The sequence below is a fragment of the Phyllostomus discolor genome, chromosome 5 (genome assembly GCF_004126475.2).
Source record: "Phyllostomus discolor isolate MPI-MPIP mPhyDis1 chromosome 5, mPhyDis1.pri.v3, whole genome shotgun sequence".
Classification (NCBI taxonomy): Eukaryota; Metazoa; Chordata; class Mammalia; order Chiroptera; family Phyllostomidae; genus Phyllostomus; species Phyllostomus discolor.
Genome location: NC_040907.2, coordinates 141073346 through 141097152, shown reverse-complemented (window position 1 = coordinate 141097152; position 23807 = coordinate 141073346). Strand labels below are relative to the sequence as shown.

At 39.4% G+C, this 23807-nt stretch overlaps 1 protein-coding gene across 3 annotated transcripts in view; it reads left to right on the top strand.

Moving 5' to 3' along the window:
* PRKG1 (protein kinase cGMP-dependent 1) overlaps positions 1-23807 on the top strand; it is a 1342121-nt gene that overhangs the window by 885133 nt on the left and 433181 nt on the right. For all 3 annotated transcript variants that reach the window (XM_036027548.1, XM_028511229.2, XM_028511228.2), the window contains exon 4: positions 20853-20958. In XM_036027548.1, coding sequence (XP_035883441.1) covers positions 20853-20958 — 106 coding nt within the window. The remainder of the gene's footprint in view (positions 1-20852; positions 20959-23807) is intronic.

Sequence of the window (23807 nt, the reverse complement as noted above, 5' to 3'; positions counted from 1 at the left end):
CAATTTTTTTCCCAGATGGAATAATTGAGGCTATTATCATAAAATTGAATAATTAAGGAAGAAAGAAGTGAGAGTATAAATAAAGAGGAAAGGTAAAGCAAGTTAACTTTCAGCAGCAAGGAGGTTCTTGAGAACAAGGTCTGTATCTTGTTTATTTTTGTGTCACAAGTGCATAGTGTAATTCTTGGCTCATAGTGAGATCTCAGTAAATGCTGGTGGAATGTTTGTAATAAGTATCTCCCAACTCTTGATTTCAGGCTAGGCCTTAATTCTGTTATAAACAGCTCCAATGAATTTATTAGAAGTCTAATAAACCCATCAAATCTTCTAGGAGTTAATGAGTTCCCTTTTCTCTTAGCCAGACCGAATAGCCTCAGTTTCTTCACCTTTTTTCCCCACAGATTAAAAACATCGCTGTACTCATAGTGGACTACAATACTGATATTACTTAGGTGCATGAATAACAAGGCACAATGAGAAGATTGTAGAAGTTGAGAGAGAGAGAAATTCTAGGTACATGAGTAACTCAGAAGGAAGGCACAATGGAGAAATATAGATGAGAGAGAGAGAGAAAGAGAGATTGAAAGATTGATTAATTCTGGCTGGGGTGAGTAAACTGGAAAGTCTCCATGGACAAAACGGTCTTTGAAATGGGTTTTGAAGGGCTGCTGGAACTGTCTTAAGTAGAAGGAAATAATTGGAGCAAAGACCTGAAGAATGGGTGAATTTGGAAACTGGACATTAGAATCATTGGATGAGATAAATGTATGTGTAAGAGACTGTGAGAGATGAAGCTAGAAAGATATTTGGAATATGGATTAAATGTGAGGATGGAGAGGTCTTGCCTTATTTATTAGCTGGAGGGAGCCATTCAATATTTTGTGGGTAGAGTAACTAGATTAGCATAGTGCTGTAGGAACATCAGTCTCATAGGACTGATTAGATTAGCCTATCACTTTCCTGTTTCTCTGTAAGTAGCTCACAGCGAGATTCTGTGATCTTTACTGTTCTTCATTAGAGTGAACCTGCAGCATTTTAGTCTTCATTTCTCTGTTATTACCTGAGGGTCTTTTGGCCCCTTTCATTCTTGGTTCCTAATTTGTAGCTAAGTTACACAGAAATCCATTTATTTTCTAGACACTTATCCCTCCATTCTTTCTGCTCTTTTTTCTGACATACCTGACCTTTGCTTCATGCCTGGGTTGTTTCAGATAACCTAAGATTGGTTGGTTGAGTGGTGCACTTATTTATTCATTTATTTACTTATTTTCTCATTCCTATACCCCTGCCTCCCACCTTCAGCCTCCATTGCCAACTTTTATAAAGCTAGGTGTCTATAAGTTTCTAAATAATTGCACGTTAGCTTAACTGGTGTAAGACAGCACAGCATATTGTAAACAAGGACTGTAAGGAGAAAGACTGGAATACTTAGGGAATTCTCTGCATCCACAGCTCATTTTGCTAATCAGCACTTAGTTTTTGGTGTTTCTGGACCTTGGCCAACAGGATGGGAGACGTGGTTAGCATTCTTCATGAGTCAAATTTACTCCATTATGTTGGAGCCATCACAGATTTGTCTCTGCTGCCCTTGGTGACTGCTGTCAGCTGGACTCAGGGAGGCTCACATGGCTTTAACTTGCAAAGGTGACTTCTTGCCCAGTGCTGGGAGTACCCAATCATAAAAATTGGAGTCTGAGGAATGAAGCACACTGCTTCCTGACCTTCTTCACTGAAGGCTGCCTAACAACAGAAGGTAGCTGTTGGTAATTGGAGGTGAGAAAGGGGAGTATGCTAGGCATGCCATGGTCTTGAGAGCTGGGAGAGGGCAAGGTGGCATAGAAGGTTGTGAGGAGGAGCCTGTCTCCAGTGTGAAGTAGTTGTGAAGCCTCCCATTACATTAGAACCTTGGGTGAAATTTACAGCCCAGTTATGTTTTAAATTTAAGAAAACGTCCCTATCTCAATTATTAAAATCAAATTTATATTTCCTTCTTCTCCTATGACTGTCAGTAGGGTGCTGAATTGGGTCAGAACAATGGAGTGAGGAAAGTAGATATTCTTACCCCAGTTTCAGAAGCATGTGCTAGTAAAGAGAACCTAAGCTTTAAAGTCAGAAGTAAACTGGATCTTCTAATTATTATATATGTGACCTGGGCAGTCACTTAGCTGCTCTGATGCTCAGTCTCCATGTTGATAGAAAGGCGATGAGAATATCCCACATGATTAATATAGGTAAAATAGATATGAATATTAGGATACAACAGAAATAACTTTTTGTCATATTGTAAATAAATGTTCCATAATTATACCCAAGAAAATGTCCATTATGATTGTAACTATATTAAAATATACCATTATCCATTTGGTTCTTCCAGTATCTTTAATATTTGAAAGTAAATTTTAAAAATATATGTTAGCATTTTAGTATTCTCAAAGTCACTACCGGGCCTTACCAGTTACACTGTCCAAGGTGTGAAGTCAAGGAGGACTTAGAGAAACAATGGTATCATTTCCATCAGCTTGGCTACAGGGCAGTTCACCACCCCACACCCTTTCAGATACGTGAATGTCATGACAATGCTGAGAGGGACTTTTCTATTAAGCTTATAATAATGATTATGCTTATGTGCAGTATGCAGCTTTGTAATCAATCCTCTTCATAGACTATACATATATCATTAAAGAAATCACTTTTCTAGGCAAGGAAGTTTAAAATATAACCCCCATATAACAGTGAGGCAATTTGCACCATGGAGAGAGACATCAGCAGGCTCCAGATGCATTATAAACAAAAAATGGCCTTCTCTAATGTGAACCATTTGTCTCAGGACAGTTGGCAGTTGGAACTTGGCTGTAGGCTAACATATGCCTTAATGTTGGGAAGCAGTTGTGGGCTTCATGAGTGTCCTCATATATCTGAGTCCTCACAAATGACTCAAGCATCAAGAAATGGGATGGAGGTGAGGTTTAAAGCACAGCTTCTGAAAATCCTTGAGCATAAACCTTATGGTCTGAGCTAGAGCCCTTTAACATCGAAGGTGAAGTGGGAGGGTCAGCCTGTGACATGTCTCCTTCTCCTGCCTCCTGCACCAAGCCTTCCAAAGCTTCTAGGCCCTTTGGGCAAACTACAAATCAGCAGAAAGCTAGAAATGAGACCCACCTTCTATTTGGAGAACAGGGTCTGACTTGGGGAAGAATGTTGTCCTGGAGTCCTTGTCAGAAAACTTCACTAATGTTTCACTGCAAGGGAAAAATACTTGGACACAGCTCGAGTTGAAAACTAGTTGTCTCCTAAGAGATGATGAAGGTCTATGGTGATTTTTCCAGTGAAGGAGAAGAGTAGGGACAGATTTTATTTAGACAAAACAGTGGACACACACACAAAATTTAGTTTCGGAAATATTGTACTTGATTAGCTCATGTTTTGTGCCATCCCAGGGAAGAAGAGAGGCATGAAAAGAAATGAGTATATGTTAAGAGTATTGCTATTTTAGAGCAACCCTGACCAGTAGAAATGTGATGTGATCTATGTAATTACAAATTTTGTGGTGATCACATTAAAAATGAAATGAAATAGGTGTAGTTAATTCAATGGTACATTTTTATTTAACCCAATCTATCTAAAATATTATCATTTTAACTTGTAACCCATGTAAAATTGTTTGTAATATATGTTATGCTTTTTTCATACTAAGTCTTTAAAACTCTGTGTGTAATTTACAGGCACTGCACATTTCAATTCTCATTAGTCTCATTTCAGGCACTCAATAGTCCCATATGGCTTGTGGCTGTCACATTAAATTGCATATTTAAAATTACCAATAGCTATAGAAATATAAATGAGCTTGCAAGAAATTTTGTCTAAAAAATGTCCAAAAAGGTAAAACAATACAAATAACTGTTAGCTGGGCCTGGCAAGTATGCGAGTTTTACAAGACAGGCTTGTAGAAAGTCATTCAGGGTTCAGGGACTAACATGAGCAAAGGCATGGGATAAAGTGAGCTTTAATCTGAGGGCTCGGGGCAGGCTGAAGGCTGGAGAGGAGGCATGCCAGACCTGGGAAATGCCACCAGTACTGCCTAAGGCATGGAAATTTGCCTTGGAACACCAGGTATCAATTTCTTTTGAAAATACTGCTGAGAGTCTTATGGAAAATAAAAACAAAATAAAGCACGAAACGCAGTTCATTATCTAACCAAGTAAACCCAGCTGATCAACATTTGATTTGTTCATTGTGGTAAAGTATACACAACAAATTTTATTATTCTAACCATTTTTAAATGTGCGATTCATTGGCATTAAGTGGATTCACATTGTTATGGAGCCACGATCATTATCTGTCCGAAGAAATTTTTCTTTTTTTTTTGTAGTTTTCTTTTTTTTTTATTTTAATCATTGTTCAAATAGAGTTCTCTCCTTTTTACTCCCAATCCAGTCCCCCCTCTCACCCCTCCCCACTTCCCTCCCATTACCACCCTCCCCTTAGTTTATGACCATGTGTCCTTTAAGTTTGTTCCTGTGAACCCTTCCCACTGACCCCTTAAATTCCCTCTTCTCTCTTCTGTGGGCACTGTCAGCCTGGCCTCTATTTCAGTGTCTTTGGTTACATTTTGTTTGTTTCTTTGTTTTGTTATTTAGGTTCCTGTTAAAGGTGAGATCATATGGTATTTGTCTTTCACTGCCTAGCTTGTTTCAGTAAGCATAATGTTTTCCAGCTCCATCCACGCTGTTGCAAAGGGTAGGAGCTCCTTCCTTCTTTCTGCTGCATAGAATTCCATTCTGTAAATGTACCATAGTTTTTTGATCCATTCATTTACTGATGGGCATCTTGGTTGCTTCCAGCATCTAGCTATTGTAAATTGTGCTGCTATGAACATTGGGATGCATAGGTTCTTTTGAATTGGTGTTTTAGTATTCTTAGGATAGAGTCCCAGCAGTGGAATTGCAGGGTCAAAAGGCAGATCCATTTTTAATTTTCTGAGGAAGTTCCATACTGCTTTCCATAGTGGTTGTACCAGTCTGCAGTCCCACCAGCAGTGCACTAGGGATCCCTTTTCTCCACAGCCTCTCCAACACTTGTTGTTTGTTGCTTTGCTTATGATGGCCATTCTGTCTGGTGTGAAGTGGTATCTCATTGTGGTTTTAATTTGCATCTCTCTGATAGCTAGCGATATTGAACATCGTTTCATGTGTCTTTGGATCCTCTGTGTGTCCTCCTTGGAGAAGTGTCTGTTCAAGTCCTTTGCCCACTTTTTAATTGGATTCCTTGTCTTCTTAGAGTGCAGTCTTGTAAGTTCTTTATATATTTTGGAGATTAAACCCTTGCCTGAGGTATCATTGGCAAATATGTTTTCCCATACAGTTGGTTCTCTTTTGATTTTAATACTGTTTTCTTTAGCTGTACAGAAGCTTTTAATTTTGATGAGGTCCCATTTTGTTTATTCTTTCCTTTATGTCCTTTGCTCTAGGGGACAAGTCAGTAAAAAAGTTTCTTCGTGAAATATCTGAGATTTTCCTACCTACGTTCTCCTCTAGGACTTTAATGGTGTCACATTTTATATTTAAGTCTTTTATCCACCTTGAATTTATTTTTGTATATGGTGTAAGTTGGTGCTCAAGCTTCATTTTTTTTGCACGTGGCTGTCCAGTTCTCCCAACACCATTTGTTGATGAGGCTATTTTTACTCCATTTTATGTTGCTGCCTCCTTTGTCAAATATTAATTGACCATAGAGACTTGGGTTTATTTCTGGGCTCTCTGTTCTGTTCCATTGGTCTATGTGCCTGTTTTTATGCCAGTACCAGGCTGTTTTGATTACAGTGGCCTTGTAGTATAGTTTAGTGTCAGGTATTGTGATCCCTCCTACTGTACTCTTCTTTCTCAAAATTGCAGCAGCTCTTTGGGGTCGTTTATGATTCCATATAAATTTTTGAAGTGTTTGTTCTATGTCTGTGAAATATGTCATTGGTACTTTAATAGGAATTGCATTGAATGTGTAAATTGCTTTGGGTAGTATGGACATTTTGATGATATTAATTCTTCCAATCCATGAACACGGTATATGTTTCCATTTGTTTGTGTTTTCCTTGATTTCTTTCTTCAGTGTTGTGTAGTTTTCTGAATACAGGTCTTTTACCCCTTTGGTTAGGTTTATTCCTAGATATTTTATTTTTCTTTTTGCTATTTCAAATGGGATTTTTTCCTTGATCTCTGCTTCTGCTGTTTCATTGTTGGTGTACAGAAATGCCTTTGATTTCTGGATATTGACTTTGTATCCCGCTGTTTTGCCAAATGCATTTATTAGGTCAAGCAGTTTTTTGGTAGAGTCTATAGGATTTTCTATGTATACTATCATGTCATCTTCAAACAGTGACAGTTTTGTTTCCTCCTTTCTGATTTGGATGCCTTTTATTTCTTTTTCTTGTCTGATTGCTGTGGCTAAAATTTCCAGTACTATATTGAATAGAAGTGGTGAAAGTGGACAGTCTTGTCTTGTTCTTGATCTTAGTGGAAAAGATTTTAATTTTTGCCCATTGAGTATGATGTTGGCTGTAGGTCTCTCATATATGGCCTTTATTATGTTGAGGAATGCTCCCTCTATTCCCAGTCTGCCGAGTGTTTTTATCACGAATGGGTGCTGTACCTTATCAAATGCTTTTTCTGCATCAATTGATATGATCATGTGGTTTTTGTCTTTGCTTTTGTTTATGTGATGTATTACATTTATTGACTTGTGAATATTGAACCATCCTTGCATCCCTGGAATGAACCCCACTTGGTCATGGCGTATGATCTTTTTAATGTATTGTTGGATGTGGTTTGCCAGTATTTTGTTGAGGATTTTAGCGTCAATGTTCATCAGTGATATTGGCCTGAAGTTTTCTTTCTTTGTTGTGTCTTTATTTGGTTTTGGAATTAGGATGATGTTGGCCTCATAAAAAGAGTTTGGGAGACTCCCATCTTTTTGGATTTTTTGGAATAGTCTGTGAAGGATAGGGGTTAGCTCTTCCTTGAATGCTTTGTAGAATTCTCCTGTGAAAACATCTGGTCCCGGGCGTTTGTGTGTTGGGAGTTTTTTGATTACTGCTTCAATTTCTTTTGTTGTTATTGGTCTGCTCAGGCTTTCTGCTTCTTTTTCATTAAGTTTTGGAAGATTATATTTTTCTAGAAATTTGTCCATTTCATCTAAGTTTTCAAATTTTTGGCATACAGTTCTTTGTAGTAATTTCTTACAATCCTTTGTATTTCTGTGGTATCTGTTGTAATCTCTCTTTCATTTCTGATTGTGTTTAATTGGGTCTTCTCTCTTTTTTTCTTGATGAGTCTGCTTAAAGGCTTGTCAATTTTGTTTATCTTTTCAAAGAACCAGCTCTTGGATTCATTGATCCTTAGAATTGTGCTTTTAGTCTCTATGTCATTTAATTCTGCTCTGATCTTGGTTATTTCCTTCCTTTTGCTTGCTTTGGGCTGTCTTTGTTGTTGTTCCTCGAGTTCTTGTAGACGTAGGGTTAGGTTGTTTGTTTGGAATGTTTCTAACCTTTTTAGGTGGGCCTGTATTGCTATGAACTTCCCTCTCAGGACTGCCTTGGCTCTGTCCCATAAGTTTTGGGTTGTTGTGAGTTCGTTTTCATTTGTTTCCAGAAACCTTTTGATTTCTTCCCTAATATCATTCTTGACCCATTCCTTGTTTGGTAGCATGCTATTTAATCTCCATGCTTTTGAATGTTTTTGGTTTTTTTCCTTGGGGTTGGTTTCTAGCTTCAGTCCCTTATGGTCTGAGAAAATGCTTGGTATGATTTCAATTTTCTTGAAATTCTTGAGGCTTGTTTTGTGTCCTATCATGTGGTCTATCTTTGAAAATGTTCCATGCACATTTGAAAAGAATGTATATTTAGCTTCTTTTGGATGGAGGGCTCTGTATATATCAGTAAAGCCCATTTCATCAAGGGTATTGTTCAATGCCACAATATCTTTGTTGATATTTTGTTTGGAAGATCTGTCCATTTTTGATAGTGGGGTGTTAAAATCTCCCATTATAATTGTGTTGCTGTCCATATATTTCTTGAAGTCCTCTAAGAGTTTCTTTATGTATTTGGGTGCTCCTATGTTGGGTGCATATATATTTACAATATTTATGTCTTCTTGATGGATTCTTCCTTTGAGTATTATGAAGTGACCTTCTGGGTCTCTCTTTATGGACGTTTTTTGGAAGTCTATTTTGTCTGATATGAGTATTGCTACCCCGGCTTTTTTTCCCTGTCCATTTGCATGGAAGATTTGTTTCCAGCCCTTCACTTTCAGCCTGTGTAGGTCTTTTATCCTGAGGTGGGTCTCTTGTAGACAGCAGATATGTGGGTCATTTTTTCTTATCCAATCAGCTATTCTATATCTTTTGATTGGATCATTTAATACATTTGTGTTTAAGGTTATTATTGATAGGTACTTATTCATTGTCTTTTATGTACATGTGTTCCTCTCTCTCTCTCTCTTTTCCTCCCCTTCCTTAAAGCAGTCCTTTTAGAATCTCTTGCAGAGCTGGTTTGGTCGAGGTGTATTCTTTTAGACTTCTTTTGTCTGGGAAGCTTCTTATTTGGCCTTCTATCTTGATCGAGAGCCTTGCGGGATATAGTAGCCTTGGTTGCAGACCTCTGGTTCTCATTACCTGGAGTATTTCTTGCCATTTTCTTCTGGCTTGAAGTGTTTCCATTGAGAAGTCAGCTGTTAGCCTTATTGGGGCTCCCTTGTATGTTACTTCCTGTTTCTCCCTTGCTGCCTTTAAGATTCTCTCTTTGTCTTGAAATTTTGTCATTTTAATTATGATGTGTCTTGAGGTGGGCCTCTTTGGGTTCCTCTTGATTGGGACTCTCTGTGTTTCCTGGATTTGTGTGACTTTTCTCTCATCAAATTAGGGAAGTTCTCCTTCATTACTTGTTCAACTAGGTTTTTGATCCCTTGCTCTTCTTCTTCTCCTTCTGGTATCCCTATTATATGGATATTATTACGTTTCATATTGTCTTGCATTTCTCTTTATCCCTCTTCATTCTTTCTGAGCCTCTTTTCCTTTTCTTGCTCTTTCTGGATGTTGTTTCTACTTTGTCCTCCAGCTTGCTAATCTGATCTTCTGCTTCATCGATCGTGCTTTTCATTCCTTCTACTGTGTTGTTCAGTTCAGAAATTGTATTCTTCATTTTCTCTTGACCTTTGTTGGGAGTTTCTATTTCCTTTTTCATGTTTATATAGTTTGCAGTGAGATTGATGTAGTTTCCCTCTAATTTCTGAAAGCTCATTGTGAGTTCATTGAACTTCCTGGTAATCATTGTTTTGAACTCACCATCTGATAGCTGAGTTGCTTCTATTTCATTTAGCATTTTTCCTGAGGCTTCTTCGTTTCCCTTCAGTTGGGGGTTGTTTCTTTGTTTTCTCATTTTTTGTGGGTTTCTTCTTTTTTCTTCTTGTTTGTCAATTTGACCTGTTCTGATTCTCTGTAATTATGGTGTGAACTTCTGTGGTAGAATATTTGTGAGATTCAGTGGTGCAATCTCCTTCGTGTATGCTGGTGTTCACAGCTTCCCCCTACTCTTTTTTGTGATCAGTTGGAGGAGTAAGGCAAAATGGTTTAAGACAGCAAGACAGTATACTATGATATTTACATTAGCAGCCAGTAGAGAAGAGATGGGTTATCCTTTGGCTCCTTATAGTGTTAACCATGATCCTCCACCCCACTATCCACATTTTAGAAAGGATGGAAAGAAGGTAAGACTCTTATTGGGGACAAGAGGATTGTTAGTTGGATCTAGAAGGCTGTGAGGCTGTGGGAGGTCAGATTCTAAGGTAGGGTTGGGTTAAAGATTAGTATATAGTAGTGTGTAAAAAAATAGAGACAACCCCCACAATAGTATAGTTCAGAAAACTGCAAAGTGGGCTGAGATCAGGTAGGGGTATTGAGTAGTATTTACAATTGTATAGACTGGGTCTTACTAACAGTAATAGTAAAGTGACAGTCTTGTGGCAATATCGATGAGGTCTAGATAACAAGAATAAAGAGTATAGAACCTTGAGAGGTGTATTAATGGAACACAGATGAAGGATAGTAACTTATCAACACCTTGTGACTGAGATACTGGGGGGAATCTATCAAATGACAGTATAACCAGCCAAGCAAAGAAGATTATACAGAAAGAAAAAGAATACCAAAATATTATTAAAATAAAAAATGTCAGAAAAGTGAGAAAAAGATAATACAAATTTACAGTAACTTGCAAGATTAAAAAAAAATAAAAAAACTAAAAAAAAAGGAAAGAAAAACAGAAGATGTAGTGCAGAAGAGATAAATTTGGAGTGGAAAGAATAATAGTAGGATGAATGGGAGAGAAACATAAGGGATTGCGAGATAAAAATAATAAGAATTGAAAAATAAAATGTCACATAAAACACAAGATAAAATCAATCAACCAACAACAGCCACAAAAACAACACAAAACCAAACAAAACCAAAACAAAACTAAAAACAACAACAAAAAAACAAACAAAAAAACCTCTTGTTGGTTTGTAACTGGCCAGACCAGTTTTCTGATCTTGCTGGCTTCAGCTGGCTGAGGGACCTTTGAAATGCTTCTCTCTCCTAGCCAGATCTCAGCAAGTCTGTCAGGTACCCTGGGTGCTCCCGAGCACACTGGCTCTCTGGATCTCACTTCCACGTTCTTCCAGACTCTGGGGTCCTGCAGGATTCCAGCTCTATGATCTCAAGAGGCACCTGCGATGTTTTGGGATTCACTGCACCCTCCCTGGGAATCATAAAAGGGCGCGCCCCTCCCCCAAACTTTTGAGATTCGGGGTCTAGGATCACCCACAGCATCTCGCCGCGACCCTTCCGGGTTCACAGTGCGCGCGAGACACTCTTCCCGAGGGTGCGTGAGCCGAGCCCTTTCCAGCTCCGTGGTCCCCGCCAAACCGCACTCTGACCGGGTGTTGGCGCCTTTCCCGGCTCCCCCGGTGGGGCTGGCTGGAAATTTCTGAGCCACTACTGTAGGAACGCACCAAGCACCACGTCCCTCCCGGGATCACAGCGCGAGATTCAGGCCTCCCTATGGGGCGTGAGCTGAGCACAGCCCGGCTCTGTGCTCTCCAACGATCTGCACTTCCACTGGGCTAGGGGTGCGGGCGCTCTTCCAGGCTGCCCTGGTCCTGTCGGCTAGAGGCCCTCACTTCTCCCAAGTCTCTGGGTGGGTGTTCATAGTCCCTGGGCGATTTTTTCCCAGTCCAACTGGCCAATCTGTTCCTTCTAGCAACACATTCTCCCCTGGAGTTGCTCACCCCCCGAATTCGGTGGAGGGAGCAGCGACTCCCCTCTCCTGGGAGCCCTGATGCAGACCCGGGAGCACCGGGCCTGGGGGCTGCACACCCCTAGACCCCGCGCTGATCCCTGGGCCCCTTTTGTCCTGAAGCAGTCTCCTTACCGTCTGGTTTTTCCGGGATTGCAATAATTTTTGATGTCCTGGTTTCAAGAGTGATTTGGTAACCTAGTCCGCTTGCTCTGTTCCTCCACTGATCCGCGAGTTTCCCTCCTCTTCACAGAAGCCGTGAAAAACGCTGCCTAGAGTAAAGCCACCATCTTCCGTCCCCCACAAAATTTTTCATTATCCCATCAAGCAATAACTCCCCAGTCCCTGGTAACTACAATTTTACTTTTAATCTCTATGAATTTGACTATTCCAGATACCTCAGATCAGTGGAATTATGTAACACTGTCCTTTTGTGTTTGGTCCGTTTCATGTAGTATATAATATTCTCAGTGTTCATAATGTAGCATATGTCTGGTTTTCATACCTTTTAAAAAGCTGATTAATATTTCATTTTTTATAAGAGACCATATTTTTTTCATCCATTTGTACTTCAAAGGACACCCGAACTGTTGTGACTGGAATAACATTCCTGTGGATGTTAGTGTAAATAGCTGCTTGCGTCTCTGTTTTCAGTTCTATTATGTACACATCTGAAAAATGGAGTTGCTGCATTGTTAGGTACCACCCTGCCTGGTATCAGAAGCTGTAACTTCTGCCAAGGCTAAGGCTGAGGGAATGACCTTGGACCGTAAACCAGCAAGGAGACAAAAGCTTATCTCCCTGACAGGACCGCTGCTCTGCTCCTTTTACTTCACCCTGCCAGGTCCCCAATGCTTGGTCAGTTAGCCAATGATGAGTAAGATTCCCCAAGGGGGGAATGATCTAAGACAGGCACAATCATGTGAGAGGCCCCCAAGGAAGGATTTTGGGGGCTACAGCAAAAGGGGGTGATGGACGCTCATCCCTCGGCTTTGACAAAGCCTGAGTCCTCATTGTCTGTGAGAAAATCTCCTAATCTCTTGGCTGCCTTACTTCCCTTGCTCCACCTAAGCCTGAAACAATGACAGGGTGGTGCAGCTCTGTGCTGAAAAGGGCAGGTTCCCTGGGTGATCAGGCCTAAGAAAGAATAAGTAAAATCCTGTGAAGGCTGCTTTGTTTAGAATGCTCTCAGTTGAATTATAAGGGTCCAAGGAAGAAGTAAGTTTGTTCCTCAAAGTTTTACAGCTCTTTGGCCCCGACTCAAAATAGGCCCTCAGACTTCCTTATTATCTATTGTTTGATCCTTACTCCTTGGCAGTGTTTAATGAGCTTTACCTGAATTCTTACGCAAACAAAACCAATAAAAAGCCTCTCAGGTGGGGGAAGAGAGCGTTCCCCACTAGAGAGAGTGGCCATTCCGTTCCTACTTCCCCACAGGACCTGGTTGTCTCTGTGTATGTTTTTCTCGTGTTGACAAGCCATCCGTAGTGTTCCACGGTCACTGCCGGTCAGTGGCCGCGTCACTGCATCATGTGCTAATTCTATGATTGATGTTTGGGGAAATAGCTATACAATTTTTTTAAGTGTCTTACCATTTCATGTCCCAACAGCAATGCACAAGAGTTTGAATTCCTTCACATCTTTGTCAACATGTTATTTTCTGTTTTTGTTTTGTTTTGTTTTGTTTTTAAAGAATGGTCATCCTAATGGGTGAAGTGCTAGCTCATTGTGGTTTTGATTTGCATTTTCCTAATGTTTAATGGTGTTAGGCATCTTCTCATGTTCTTATTGGCCATTTGAATAGCTTATTGATTAACTTTTGTAAAAGGAAAAATTGTCCCCCATACATAAAGCATTTGACAATGCTTGGTAATTGTTGCTTTTCATCTTGGCCTCTTTAACATTTCCAGAGTTATGAGTGCCACAGTGTTCTCTGCGGCACTGGCAGCATCCCGATACATTTCTTTCTAGAGTGCAAATGGTGTTGGACCAAGTGATTCCAAAATGTTAACAGACTTCTTTATTATGGCAAGAATAGTTTAAAAAATAACAGAGGTAAAAGAAAATTACATCCTCATATACTCATTGTAAACAACTTAGGTTAGTTTATGATATGTATGGTTTTTGAACTTAAAAATGTTAGTTATCTGCAGATAAATACACTTGCAACCTGTACTTTTGAATAATATAAATGGAACATTCATTATTCCACTACTTTTCCCCATTTATATTTCTAGGCTAGAAAGTTGGGTGTTAGGCTCAAAGTTTCTCTCCTGGATGTTTTCTGTCAGTTCAAAAGCATCGATACCTTTCAAATCCATTCATTTCTTTAGCTTCATTGCCACTACGAGAGTCCACCCGCTTGGATAATTAAAGAGCCCAGAGAGCTCCCTCTCTCTTTCTAGCTCTTTCTGTCCATATCTCTCTATCTCTGTCTCTCCCTTGCTGCGTTAGTCCTGTTCTCTTTCAGTGCACCATCAAGCTGCTGCTAACATATCTTTTCCAAAGTAAATTACTTACTTTAAACCATCAGTGTCCCCTCCTCACTGACCTCAGGATCAAGCCCTAATTCCCAGAAAGGACACAGGAATCTCTGTGCTTTCCTTATCTCTTCACTCTCACCTCTGCCTCCTGCCTCACTCAGCACCTCAGCTCCTGGACCTACAGTTTCCTGAGTCACCTTTTCTTCTTTACCTGTGTGGATCAGATCCCTCTCCCTGGAAAGCGCTTGTGCTGGTAGTGGTGACTGGGGAGACATTAAAATGACCTAGCAACTCCCTGTGTACACTTAGTTCTGGAACAAGGTCAGAGAGGCCCCTGCTGGATTCGGTGCTGTATTTGCTGAATGATGGGATCTTAGGGAATCCTGGGAAGGCTGGGAATAGCAGTCAGAGAGCTGAGGGAAGTGGCTGTTTACTGAGTCTTACTTATTTATTAGCAATTTGCATGGCCCTGTGGATGAAGACCAGCTAAGTATCACCCCTTTCTAGCCCTTGCCAATCTCATGGCCTCCTTCTCTGAGGAAATTCTTTCTCCAGAATTTGCTCAGAGCAGGGGCTCTTAATCTTGCAGGTGCCACAATTTTCTTTGTCATTTAGGTGAAGCATATGGATACCTTTAAGAATGAGGTTTTCATAGGTATAAAATAAGATAAATAGGATTATAAAGGAAACCATTTATGTTGAAATGGAGTGGTAAGACATTCACAAATTGTGATAAAACAACATATTAAAAATAAGATCTAGAGGTGGATCTAGTGACCAACATAATTTCTAAGTAATTTGTGTAAATTACATTTAATATATCTGTATCAAATGTATGATGATAAAAATAGTCACAGTTTCTCTTGGTACAAATGACTACCCTGCTTTACTGCCTACAATTTTAATAGAAAAAAAAAAGTGAAATTCCGGTTAACAGGATAGTAAAAATAAAGATGTCGCTTTTCCTCCTCAGGTCCACAAGTCCTTTGCGTTCCATCCACAGAATCCTTGGGGCTCTGTGGATCCCATTTGTTTTGGTTAATGTTACTGAACTGTAATTGGGGTCCTGCAGCAGACAGCCACCCTTTACCCAGGGGAGCCCTGGAGCCAGAGTGCCTGCCCTCTTTTTATTTCCTTGCGCTATGGAGGCATTTGTCTTTTCAGCCAATCCCGGCCTAGACTGCTTACCATTCCCTCTGAAAACTCCTTCTATATCCCCTCCCTGCTTCTTCTCCCCAGTGATCTGTTCAGATCTCTCTGTATCATTAAGGCTGCCATGAATAATAACATAGACTGAGTGGCTTAAACATAGACATTTATTTCTCAAAGTTTTGGAGGCTTGAAGTTCAAGATCAGGGTGCTAGTAAGGTCAGGTAATTGGTGAGGGCTGGCTTCCCGGTTATATCCTCGCAGGGCCTTTCCTTGGTGTGTGCAGAGAGACACTAATTCCTTTGAGCCCTTGTCCAGGCCTAAGTACTTCCGAGTATATTGTGATTTATAATAAGAAATATATATTTGGTCTTCCTTCATTCCTGTTTCTGGTACTTAGCTCCAAAAAGCCTTGGAACTGCCTAAGAGCTGAGAGTTGACTTTTGGACTCCACCTGCCTGGGAGGGGTGTGGGGGAGCGGAACAGGGCGGGGGGCTGGTATATGTGCTAGGAGAGTTAACTGTGCAATTAGAGGGTTGGAAATTTCAGTCCCACCAGGAAAGGGAGAAGGATTGGAGGTTGAATCAGTTGCCTGAGGCCAATGATTCAATCAATCATGCCCATGTAATAAAGCCTCCATAAAACTCCAAAGGGCAGGTTTTGGAGAGCTGCCTGGTTGGTGAATACAAGGAGGTTTGGGAAGAGTGGGGCCTGGAGGAAGCAGGGGCAGTCCACGCCCTGAGCCTCTCTTCCCTCTGACTGTTCCAAGTTATATCCTTGTATAACGAACCAGTAATCTAGTACGCAAAATGTTTCTGAGTTGCTTCTTAGCAGATTAATTACATTCACTGAGGGTGTCCTGGGAACCTCTGATTTATAGCCAGTCTGTCAATGTAGAGGTAACAACCTGGGTTTTTGGCTAGCATATCAGAAGTGCTGGGGGCAGTCCTACAGGACCCAACTCTTTAACCTGTGGAATCTGATCCCATTTCTGGGTAGCTTGTGTCAGGCTTGAGTTGAACTGCAGGACACCCAAGTGTCCTGAGAATTGTTTGTTGGTTTGGGGAACCCCCCCTCCCCACACCCACACACACACTGGAATTCTACCAGAACCTATTTACCTTTTAGATGCCTCTCCTCCAAATACTGTCACAATAGGGATTCAGGCTTTTAGTTTGAATTTGGGGGAGAAACAAACATCCAGTCTCTAGTACCAGGCAAGCAACCCTGGCTCAGATGATTCTCTTCTGCAAGGTCGTTAACCAGCCCTTTGGCTCCTCTCCATGGGGAGTCTGATGCCTTTTCTGTGTATTTACAGCTCCAGATATTTGCCCACTGCTAGCACTTACTCTTGATTCATTTATTTATTATACCACACCATGAGTTGGCAACTGTTTTCTTAAAGGGCCAAGAAATGCAGAACCGGTGATCTGTCACAACCACTCAGTTCAGCCAATGTCTAAATGAACGGACATGTTTGTGTTCCAGTAAAACTTTTCATGGACACTAAAATTTGTTTTATATAATTCTCACATGTCACAAAATATTTTTCTTTTAAAGTTCTTCAACCACCCTGGCTGGTGCAGCTCAGTGGATTGAGCACAGGCCTTCGAATCAAAGGGTTGCCGGTTCGATTCCCAGTCAGGGCAGGTGCCTGGGTTGCAGGCCAGGTCCCAGCTTGGGGTGCGTGAGAGGCAACCACACATTGTTGTTTCTCTCCCTCCCTTCCCCTCTCTCAAAAAAATAAATAAAATCTTTAAAAAATTTTTTCAACCACTTAAAATCACAAAACCCATTCTTAGTGGGCTGTACAAAACCAATAACGGGCCAGATGCGTCACAGACAATAATCTGTTGGCCTCTGCACAAGATCCCAAGTAGTGTGGGGTGGGAACTGCATGTTTGTCTTCTTCCCCTTCTACACGGCACCAGTGTTGGCTGGATCAGAATACAATAAATATTGGCGAAGTTAATATTCTAGTATGTAACTGCTTTATATCCGTATGCACTGTCTCAATATTCTTCCAAAATTTGAATTGGACAGTGAATGGATTCCTCAGTAGGAGAATTTAGGCCAACCCTGGATTTGTAGGATTAGTCTAGCACAGTTCTGTGGTGCCTTCCCTTGTGACCTTGGTGTCCCCCAAATGAAGACCACATGTTGCCTGTATTGTAGGTGTTCTTAACTTACTCCTACACTTAGAGATTGCAGAGTAATGGGAACTTACTTGTTTTCTACTGAGTTCAGTGTGGACCATTCCTAAAACAATGATAAATGTTTCAGCAGAGAATGTTGGATACGTACTAGAACAAAAAGGATAATTTCTTTCCAACACTATCTCTATTTCATGCCCTTCAGATTTACATGTTCAACAGCATTAACCAGTGTGAAAATCACAGAAATTTTATTTGTGAAGTGTGTCTTCCTTAAAGAGATTATCACACCACTTAAGATCAAAGGTAAATGGAGAGTTTTGTTTTTTTTTTAATGGCCTCTTTAAATTATGGAGGCAGCCGACTGACACTTCAGCAGGCTGTTTAAGAAGCAAGATGTTAATCACAACTTTAATACAACCACACTTTTGATAACAAGGCAAGGTGATTATTAGTCATGCTTGACCACCTGTAAAATGCTGACCTGAGTAATATGTATATTGACTGAATATAAAAAAGTTTTTGGCACCTTGCCCAAGGTCATGGATAAATCTGCAATCTCATCCAGCTATGTTCATTGTTATGCAAAATATGCCAAACACGGTTTTACTTAGAGACATTTCAATAGCCCATATAAATGGAAATCAGAAGATAAAATATCAAATTCTGTGAATTTATTTTTAGAGATTCTTTTTCAACACATGGATTATGATGTCTGATAAATTTAGCTGAGACTTTTTAATGTAACATTAGAGTCTACCTAGGCTTACATTTTTCAAAAAAATTTGCATCATTTACAAAACATCATATATGTAAAATCACATAATCAGCAAATATATCCAGTGCTTATCAAATGAACAGCTCATTTTTTGAGGTGGGGGGATGTTATAAGAAACAAGCAGACATTTCTATGAGGGAATGTACAGAGTTATCTGAGGAAGTGCAATATAGGCATATCAAAGGTAATGAATTGTATCAGTGACCTGTGCTAAGTGCCAGTGAGTGACGTAGGTAGGAAAACCTCTAGTAGTTTTCAGGACATAAAGGTTGTTCCATAGGTGGGACCAGGGATGGAGCCTGGCCTTGAAGTGTGAACTCAGACCTAAAATGCTACAGATAACTTGGTCACTGTCCTGACCCCATTCCCCCAAACACAGCTGCCCAGGCTTTACTCTTATGCTCATTGCTGCTACGTTCACCAAGACCCTCCTAATTTGACTCCTGAATTGTTGTGGCCCCTGCATGGTGCTCATTTGCTTGAAACTATACCCACACCTATTAAGAGAGCAATTTTCCTCATACAGCTTTCATCATACTCTGACCTATGATTTTTTGCATACTTATTTGGCAGCACCAGTGTTGGTCTGTATTCTGCTTGACTTGGGTGTGTCTGAATCCAGGTTATGTCCCTCCTAGCTTGGTCTATCTCAGCTCTCACTGCGATCATATCTACTGGTTTAAGAGCCTGTAATAGAAACTTTTATATACATAGTGCTGCTAGGAGTGTACATTGTGAAGTCTTTCTGCAGGGCAAAACCTTAAAATTTACGTATGCTTTACTTAGACGTTCTGTTTCTAATTGTCCCTTTGAGGTGCATTTAAATATATGTATATATGCACAACTACTTTTATTGCCACTATTTTTAAAATAACAATATTGGTTGGTATATTTGTCTTTTGGAGGGAAACATTTCTAAACTGGAAATACCTAGAAACCATTAAGAATGATGATGAATACAGAACATTTTGATTATTCTTATAAGTATTTAAAGTTATTTTATATATTCGTGGTGTGGCATCTAAAAATTTGGTTCTTTGGCCCTGGCTGGTGTGGCTCAGTGGATTGTGTGCTGACCTGTGAATCAAAGGGTCACTGGTTCAATTCCCAGTCAGGGAACTTGCCTGAGTTACAGGCCAGGTGCTCAGTGCAGGGCGCACGAGAGTCCACAACAAATTAATGTTTCTCTCCCTTTCTTTCTCCCTCCCATTCACTCTCTCTAAAAATAGATAAATAAAATCTTTAAAAATTTTGGTTCTTTGTTTTGTCTTTTTAAGATATATAGCAGTGTTTTGTTGTTCGTCAAATAATCCTTGCTTCAATCTGACTGGCTTCCAGGGCCCTCTGTCAGCCTACTTCCAAATCATGTAGCAACCCTGCAGACATCTCAGCCATTTCCGTTTGTTCCAGCCCTGACTCCCTCCCAGCTGTGCTCTGGTTTGTGCACTCATCCCACTCAGTTACCTTCTGTCCTTCTCTCAGTCCCGTCGGTTTGTAATGTTCTACTTCTTACGAATTTTCTCCGGATTTTTGCAGCCCTGCGGGGCTGTATCATGCAGTTTGTCCTAGTAAGCAGGTGTTCTGGAAAGGAGCCTGGATTTAGCAGAGCAGCTAGTCTGTGGCCGGAGAATACCTGTGAGCTTTGTTTTTGATGCAGGTTCATTTTTAAAGGGTATTTGAAATGGAGCCATGCACACACTAGTCCTTGATGCCTTGTTCTTTTCCTACTGAAGTGTGTAGCTTTTTTCTCCAATAGAGAGCTGGCCGAGAGGGAAGGCGTGTTCTAGTTTCTAGGTTCAAACAATTTGTAAGGAAAAATTAGGTGAAATTCTAAGAGAGGGGTTTGCCCTAGAGTACAATATTTCCTTTATTATCTTCCCCACAATTGTCTGTGTGTTAGGTCCCCCCACAAGGCATACACATATGACCTAACTGCTCTGTGTTCTGTCTCCTACCCCCACATCTTCATCCATTGCATTCACAGGGCTTAGTCTGAGAACTGTGAAGACGAGAAACTGCATTTTCTTATCTTTCTTTGTTTGGCTCATTAAACTACATCTTGGCTCCATTCAGCGGACTTGCTCAAATCCCTGTACCCACATACCCCATGGAATGATACATGCATGAGCTTTCTTTAGATCATGTGGTCACTTAAAACATTTTCTGTTATGAAAATTTGTAAACATACATAAAAGTTAAATAGTTAAATAAGCCTCTTGTATACCCATCACATGGATTCAATTACCAAGATTTCAATATACCCTCTTTTAAAACCTAAGTGTATTTTGACATATTGTTCTGTTACATTGCAACATTTATCTTTTTCTAAAACTTGTCTCTTAGTTGTGCGCTTAATAGATCAAATGGTAAAATTCTGTGGTGTTTAGTTTCAACACTTAATTATTCATTGTCAAAGGCGGTGATAAGAGTAAAAATTAAAATTCAACAAACATATCTAATAACTTTATGTGGTAACTTTAGGCTCAGGTTAAAATTTGTAAAATGAGCTTTGTGTAGAAATCATTGTATAATTATTAGTATTTCTATTTATTTAAATTTGCCCCTAAACCTAAACATTGAATTTTCACACCTAATTTCTAAAATTATAATATGGTCATATGAGTCATTAACACTCTTCTGGGTAATTACTAGAGAGTGTTATTACTTGTAAACCTCTCTCTCCATGCAATTTCCTTCCTATATAGTTGTGGAATTACTAAATACTTTCAATGTGTACTTAGGCATTTTCATTCCTTAAGGACATAAGAGCAATAGGAAACATCTATTAGGTATAAATACTGGTATGGAAACTTATGAACACTTCTTAAAATAGGACATTATGATATTAGCTTTAAATGAAGGTAAGTCATTTTCATACCTCTCATGAATAACTCATCTCTTTTGCAGGATACTGTTCCCAGTTAAAATTTTGTTATTAATTTTTCCCTGTTTGTTTTCTATTTCTCCAGCTCTTGTAAATGTGAAGCTCTGGGCTATTGATCGACAATGTTTTCAAACAATAATGATGAGGACAGGACTCATAAAGCATACCGAGTATATGGAATTTTTAAAAAGGTAGGATGCTCTCTTTTCTTTTCCTGACACCATTTAATGCCTTTATATACAACCCTCTTCTCTGAAGCACAGGGAAGGTTGTTTGTTTGTTTGTTTTTTGGCCTATATGTCAGTCTAGTCATAATAGTCTGCAAACCATGGAAGTTCAAGACTTTGCACTGGCTTTTTGATATTTCTGGTGACTATTTTCATAATACGTAGTTAAGTCATAATGTCAGAATGTCATTCAACACTCTCATGTTGGAGTGCCGCTCAGAGAAACAAATGAAGATTTGCTGGAACAAAAGGGATATGGGGTCCATCTCTAACTATGTATCAGTTAATATATTTACAGTGCCTCTCCTAAAGCAACCTACCCTGCAAGGCTGACTCATCTCTTGTGTGAGTTTCTATATTAAAGGTCAGATGACTAACACAGAAAAGTTCCAAGAAGATGTTTATTATCCTTTAATCTTGAGTTTAATTTTCCAAATTAAAGTCATCTTATGTTGCAGTCCTAAAATATCAAAAGCTTTTCTTTTCTTGATATTATATATTATCATAATAACTCAATTTAGCATGAATATTAGAATAAAAAAAGCTTTTCTTAGGAACACACTGAGATTCACTGAAATGTATTTCTTTTTCTCTCAGCCTGTTTTAAAGAAAACACTTTTTGTTATTAAAATAATATTGACAACTATGACTTTTTTATTCAAAAAGTGGTGGTTTTGTATCACTTTTTATTTGCAAATAGAATTGTTATGTGAGCTAAAGGGAAGTGTACCACCAACTAAGATTTCATTTGAGAGTTAAAATATTAAAGTGGCTCTTTCATTTTATATTATTTTTGGTGAAGAAATAGTTTAAATGGAGCTAAAAAAATCAACTTCACTTTTTGCTTTAGTGGTACATCTTAAGCGATATTTATTAAATTTCCTTCAGGTAAAATTTTGATATTCCTTACTTTGGAATTTCCTGTGATTAACTTATTTTGTTTCTGATTCATTTTTTATGTTTTTTATTTTCACATAAATCTCATTTTTAATATTCTAAAGAGACAATAAAATCCTAATTTGATGTCAAATAATATGTTAAAGTTTCCTCTATCAATAGGATGTTGGGCTTTTTCCTCAATGAGACTGGATGAAACGTTTAGGAGAAGGGGCCATGTAGATTTCTACTTGCAGGTCAGCATACTGTGCAAGGAAATTAAGTTCTTTAGATACCATATGTGTGTCGCTGTGTGTTGATATATGTGTAAATATGTTGATATGTGTTGACATGTGTGTATATGTTGATTAATACATAGAGATACAGGTGTGTGTATGTGTGTGAATGCATATGGAGAGATATGCTAATAGTAACTTTTAAGCCTTGAAGTACAAATATTGATTTCTTCTGATACAGCCCTCCTAGGGAAAGATTTCAATTGGTAATCAATAAAAGGCTTAAGACAGAGCCCATTATTTGTCTTAGGTACCTAAGCTCTGGGAACTTACGACCTTAGTTTCAGTTTCCATACGTTTGTTTTCACAAGGAAATGGAAGGATTGTCAATGTTTCCTGGTATAACTCCACTAAAAAAAACATTTTTAAGAGGCATGGTTTTAGGAAATGGAGGTTGGAGATGTTTCTCTCGGTTGACCCTACATATTGTTTTACTTTTATATTATTCTCAGAGCTGCCTAAATCTGTTATTATTCTGACAATTCAAACCTTAAACTATAAAAGTTGGTTCCCCAGAGTGTGTGAACATTTCTGGTTGGTCAGCTCAGAGCAGGTGAAGTGTAGCTGGTTGAATTAAAAAGAGGTAGGCACTGACTTTCTGTCACCTCCCATCTGGCTACTGTGGCAAGCATTAAGTCCACATCATTTGTGAATATGGGACAGGGCTGGGAATCCAGAGAGATGACACAGTGACCGTCATTGCCTGGGGCCAACTTTAATCCTCCCTAAATCATGACTGTGACCAGTTGGTTCTCTCTCTTGGACCCTTCAAAGGTTCACAGGTCCTGTTGAATTATGTATAGCTTCATTAGTTGGATATTCAAGCCCTCCCACAGCCAGTGCTGGCCTGCTTTTTCAGCCTGGTTTCTCCTTTCCTCAGGCAAACCAAACGATTCCAAGTGCTCAGACGGTCCCTGTGCTTTTATATAGCACACTGCTTCTATTGCCTTTTTTCCCCAATGTCAGTGTTCAAAGTCTCCCTTTGTTTTAGAGCCAAGTATAAAAGCTGTCTCTTCCACAGACAGTTACTCCATCCTGCCACGATATAACCGCTGCCTCCTCTGGAGCTTCATCTCTACCACGTGTCTTATTTTCTACTTTGTTTTATTATTGTCTGACTACTAACCTTATTTCTACTTCTAGATGATGTACTTTTCACAACTAGAGCTTTTTCTTAAGTACCTTGGTGTTCTTTGGCACAAAAGTTCTTGCTTTGTAGATAGGACGTTTGTAGGATAGTAAGTGCAGGATTGGTACATAATTTGCAGCACCCCATGCAAGCTGAAAATGTAGGGCTCCTTTTTCAAAAAAATGTTAAAAATTGCCAGTCAGTGACAGCACGGGATTAAAGTGAGTGTGGGGCTCTTCCAAGCTTGGGCTCTGTGCCGTTGCACAAGTTGGCACTGATCAAGCTGAGACAGTAAATAATATCCATCCCTCCCTCACACTCCCAGGTTAACTATAATGCTATCATTTATTTTTCGAGGTTTTTAAGAGATAGCATAATATCTCCAAAAGAAATGATAGATATTATCAAAAACTAAAATGACCAAAATTAATGGAATTTTCTCCCATAACTTCAGAATTGTACTGATGATTCCTTATTTGTTATTTTTTAAAAAATTTGCTTACCACTCTTTT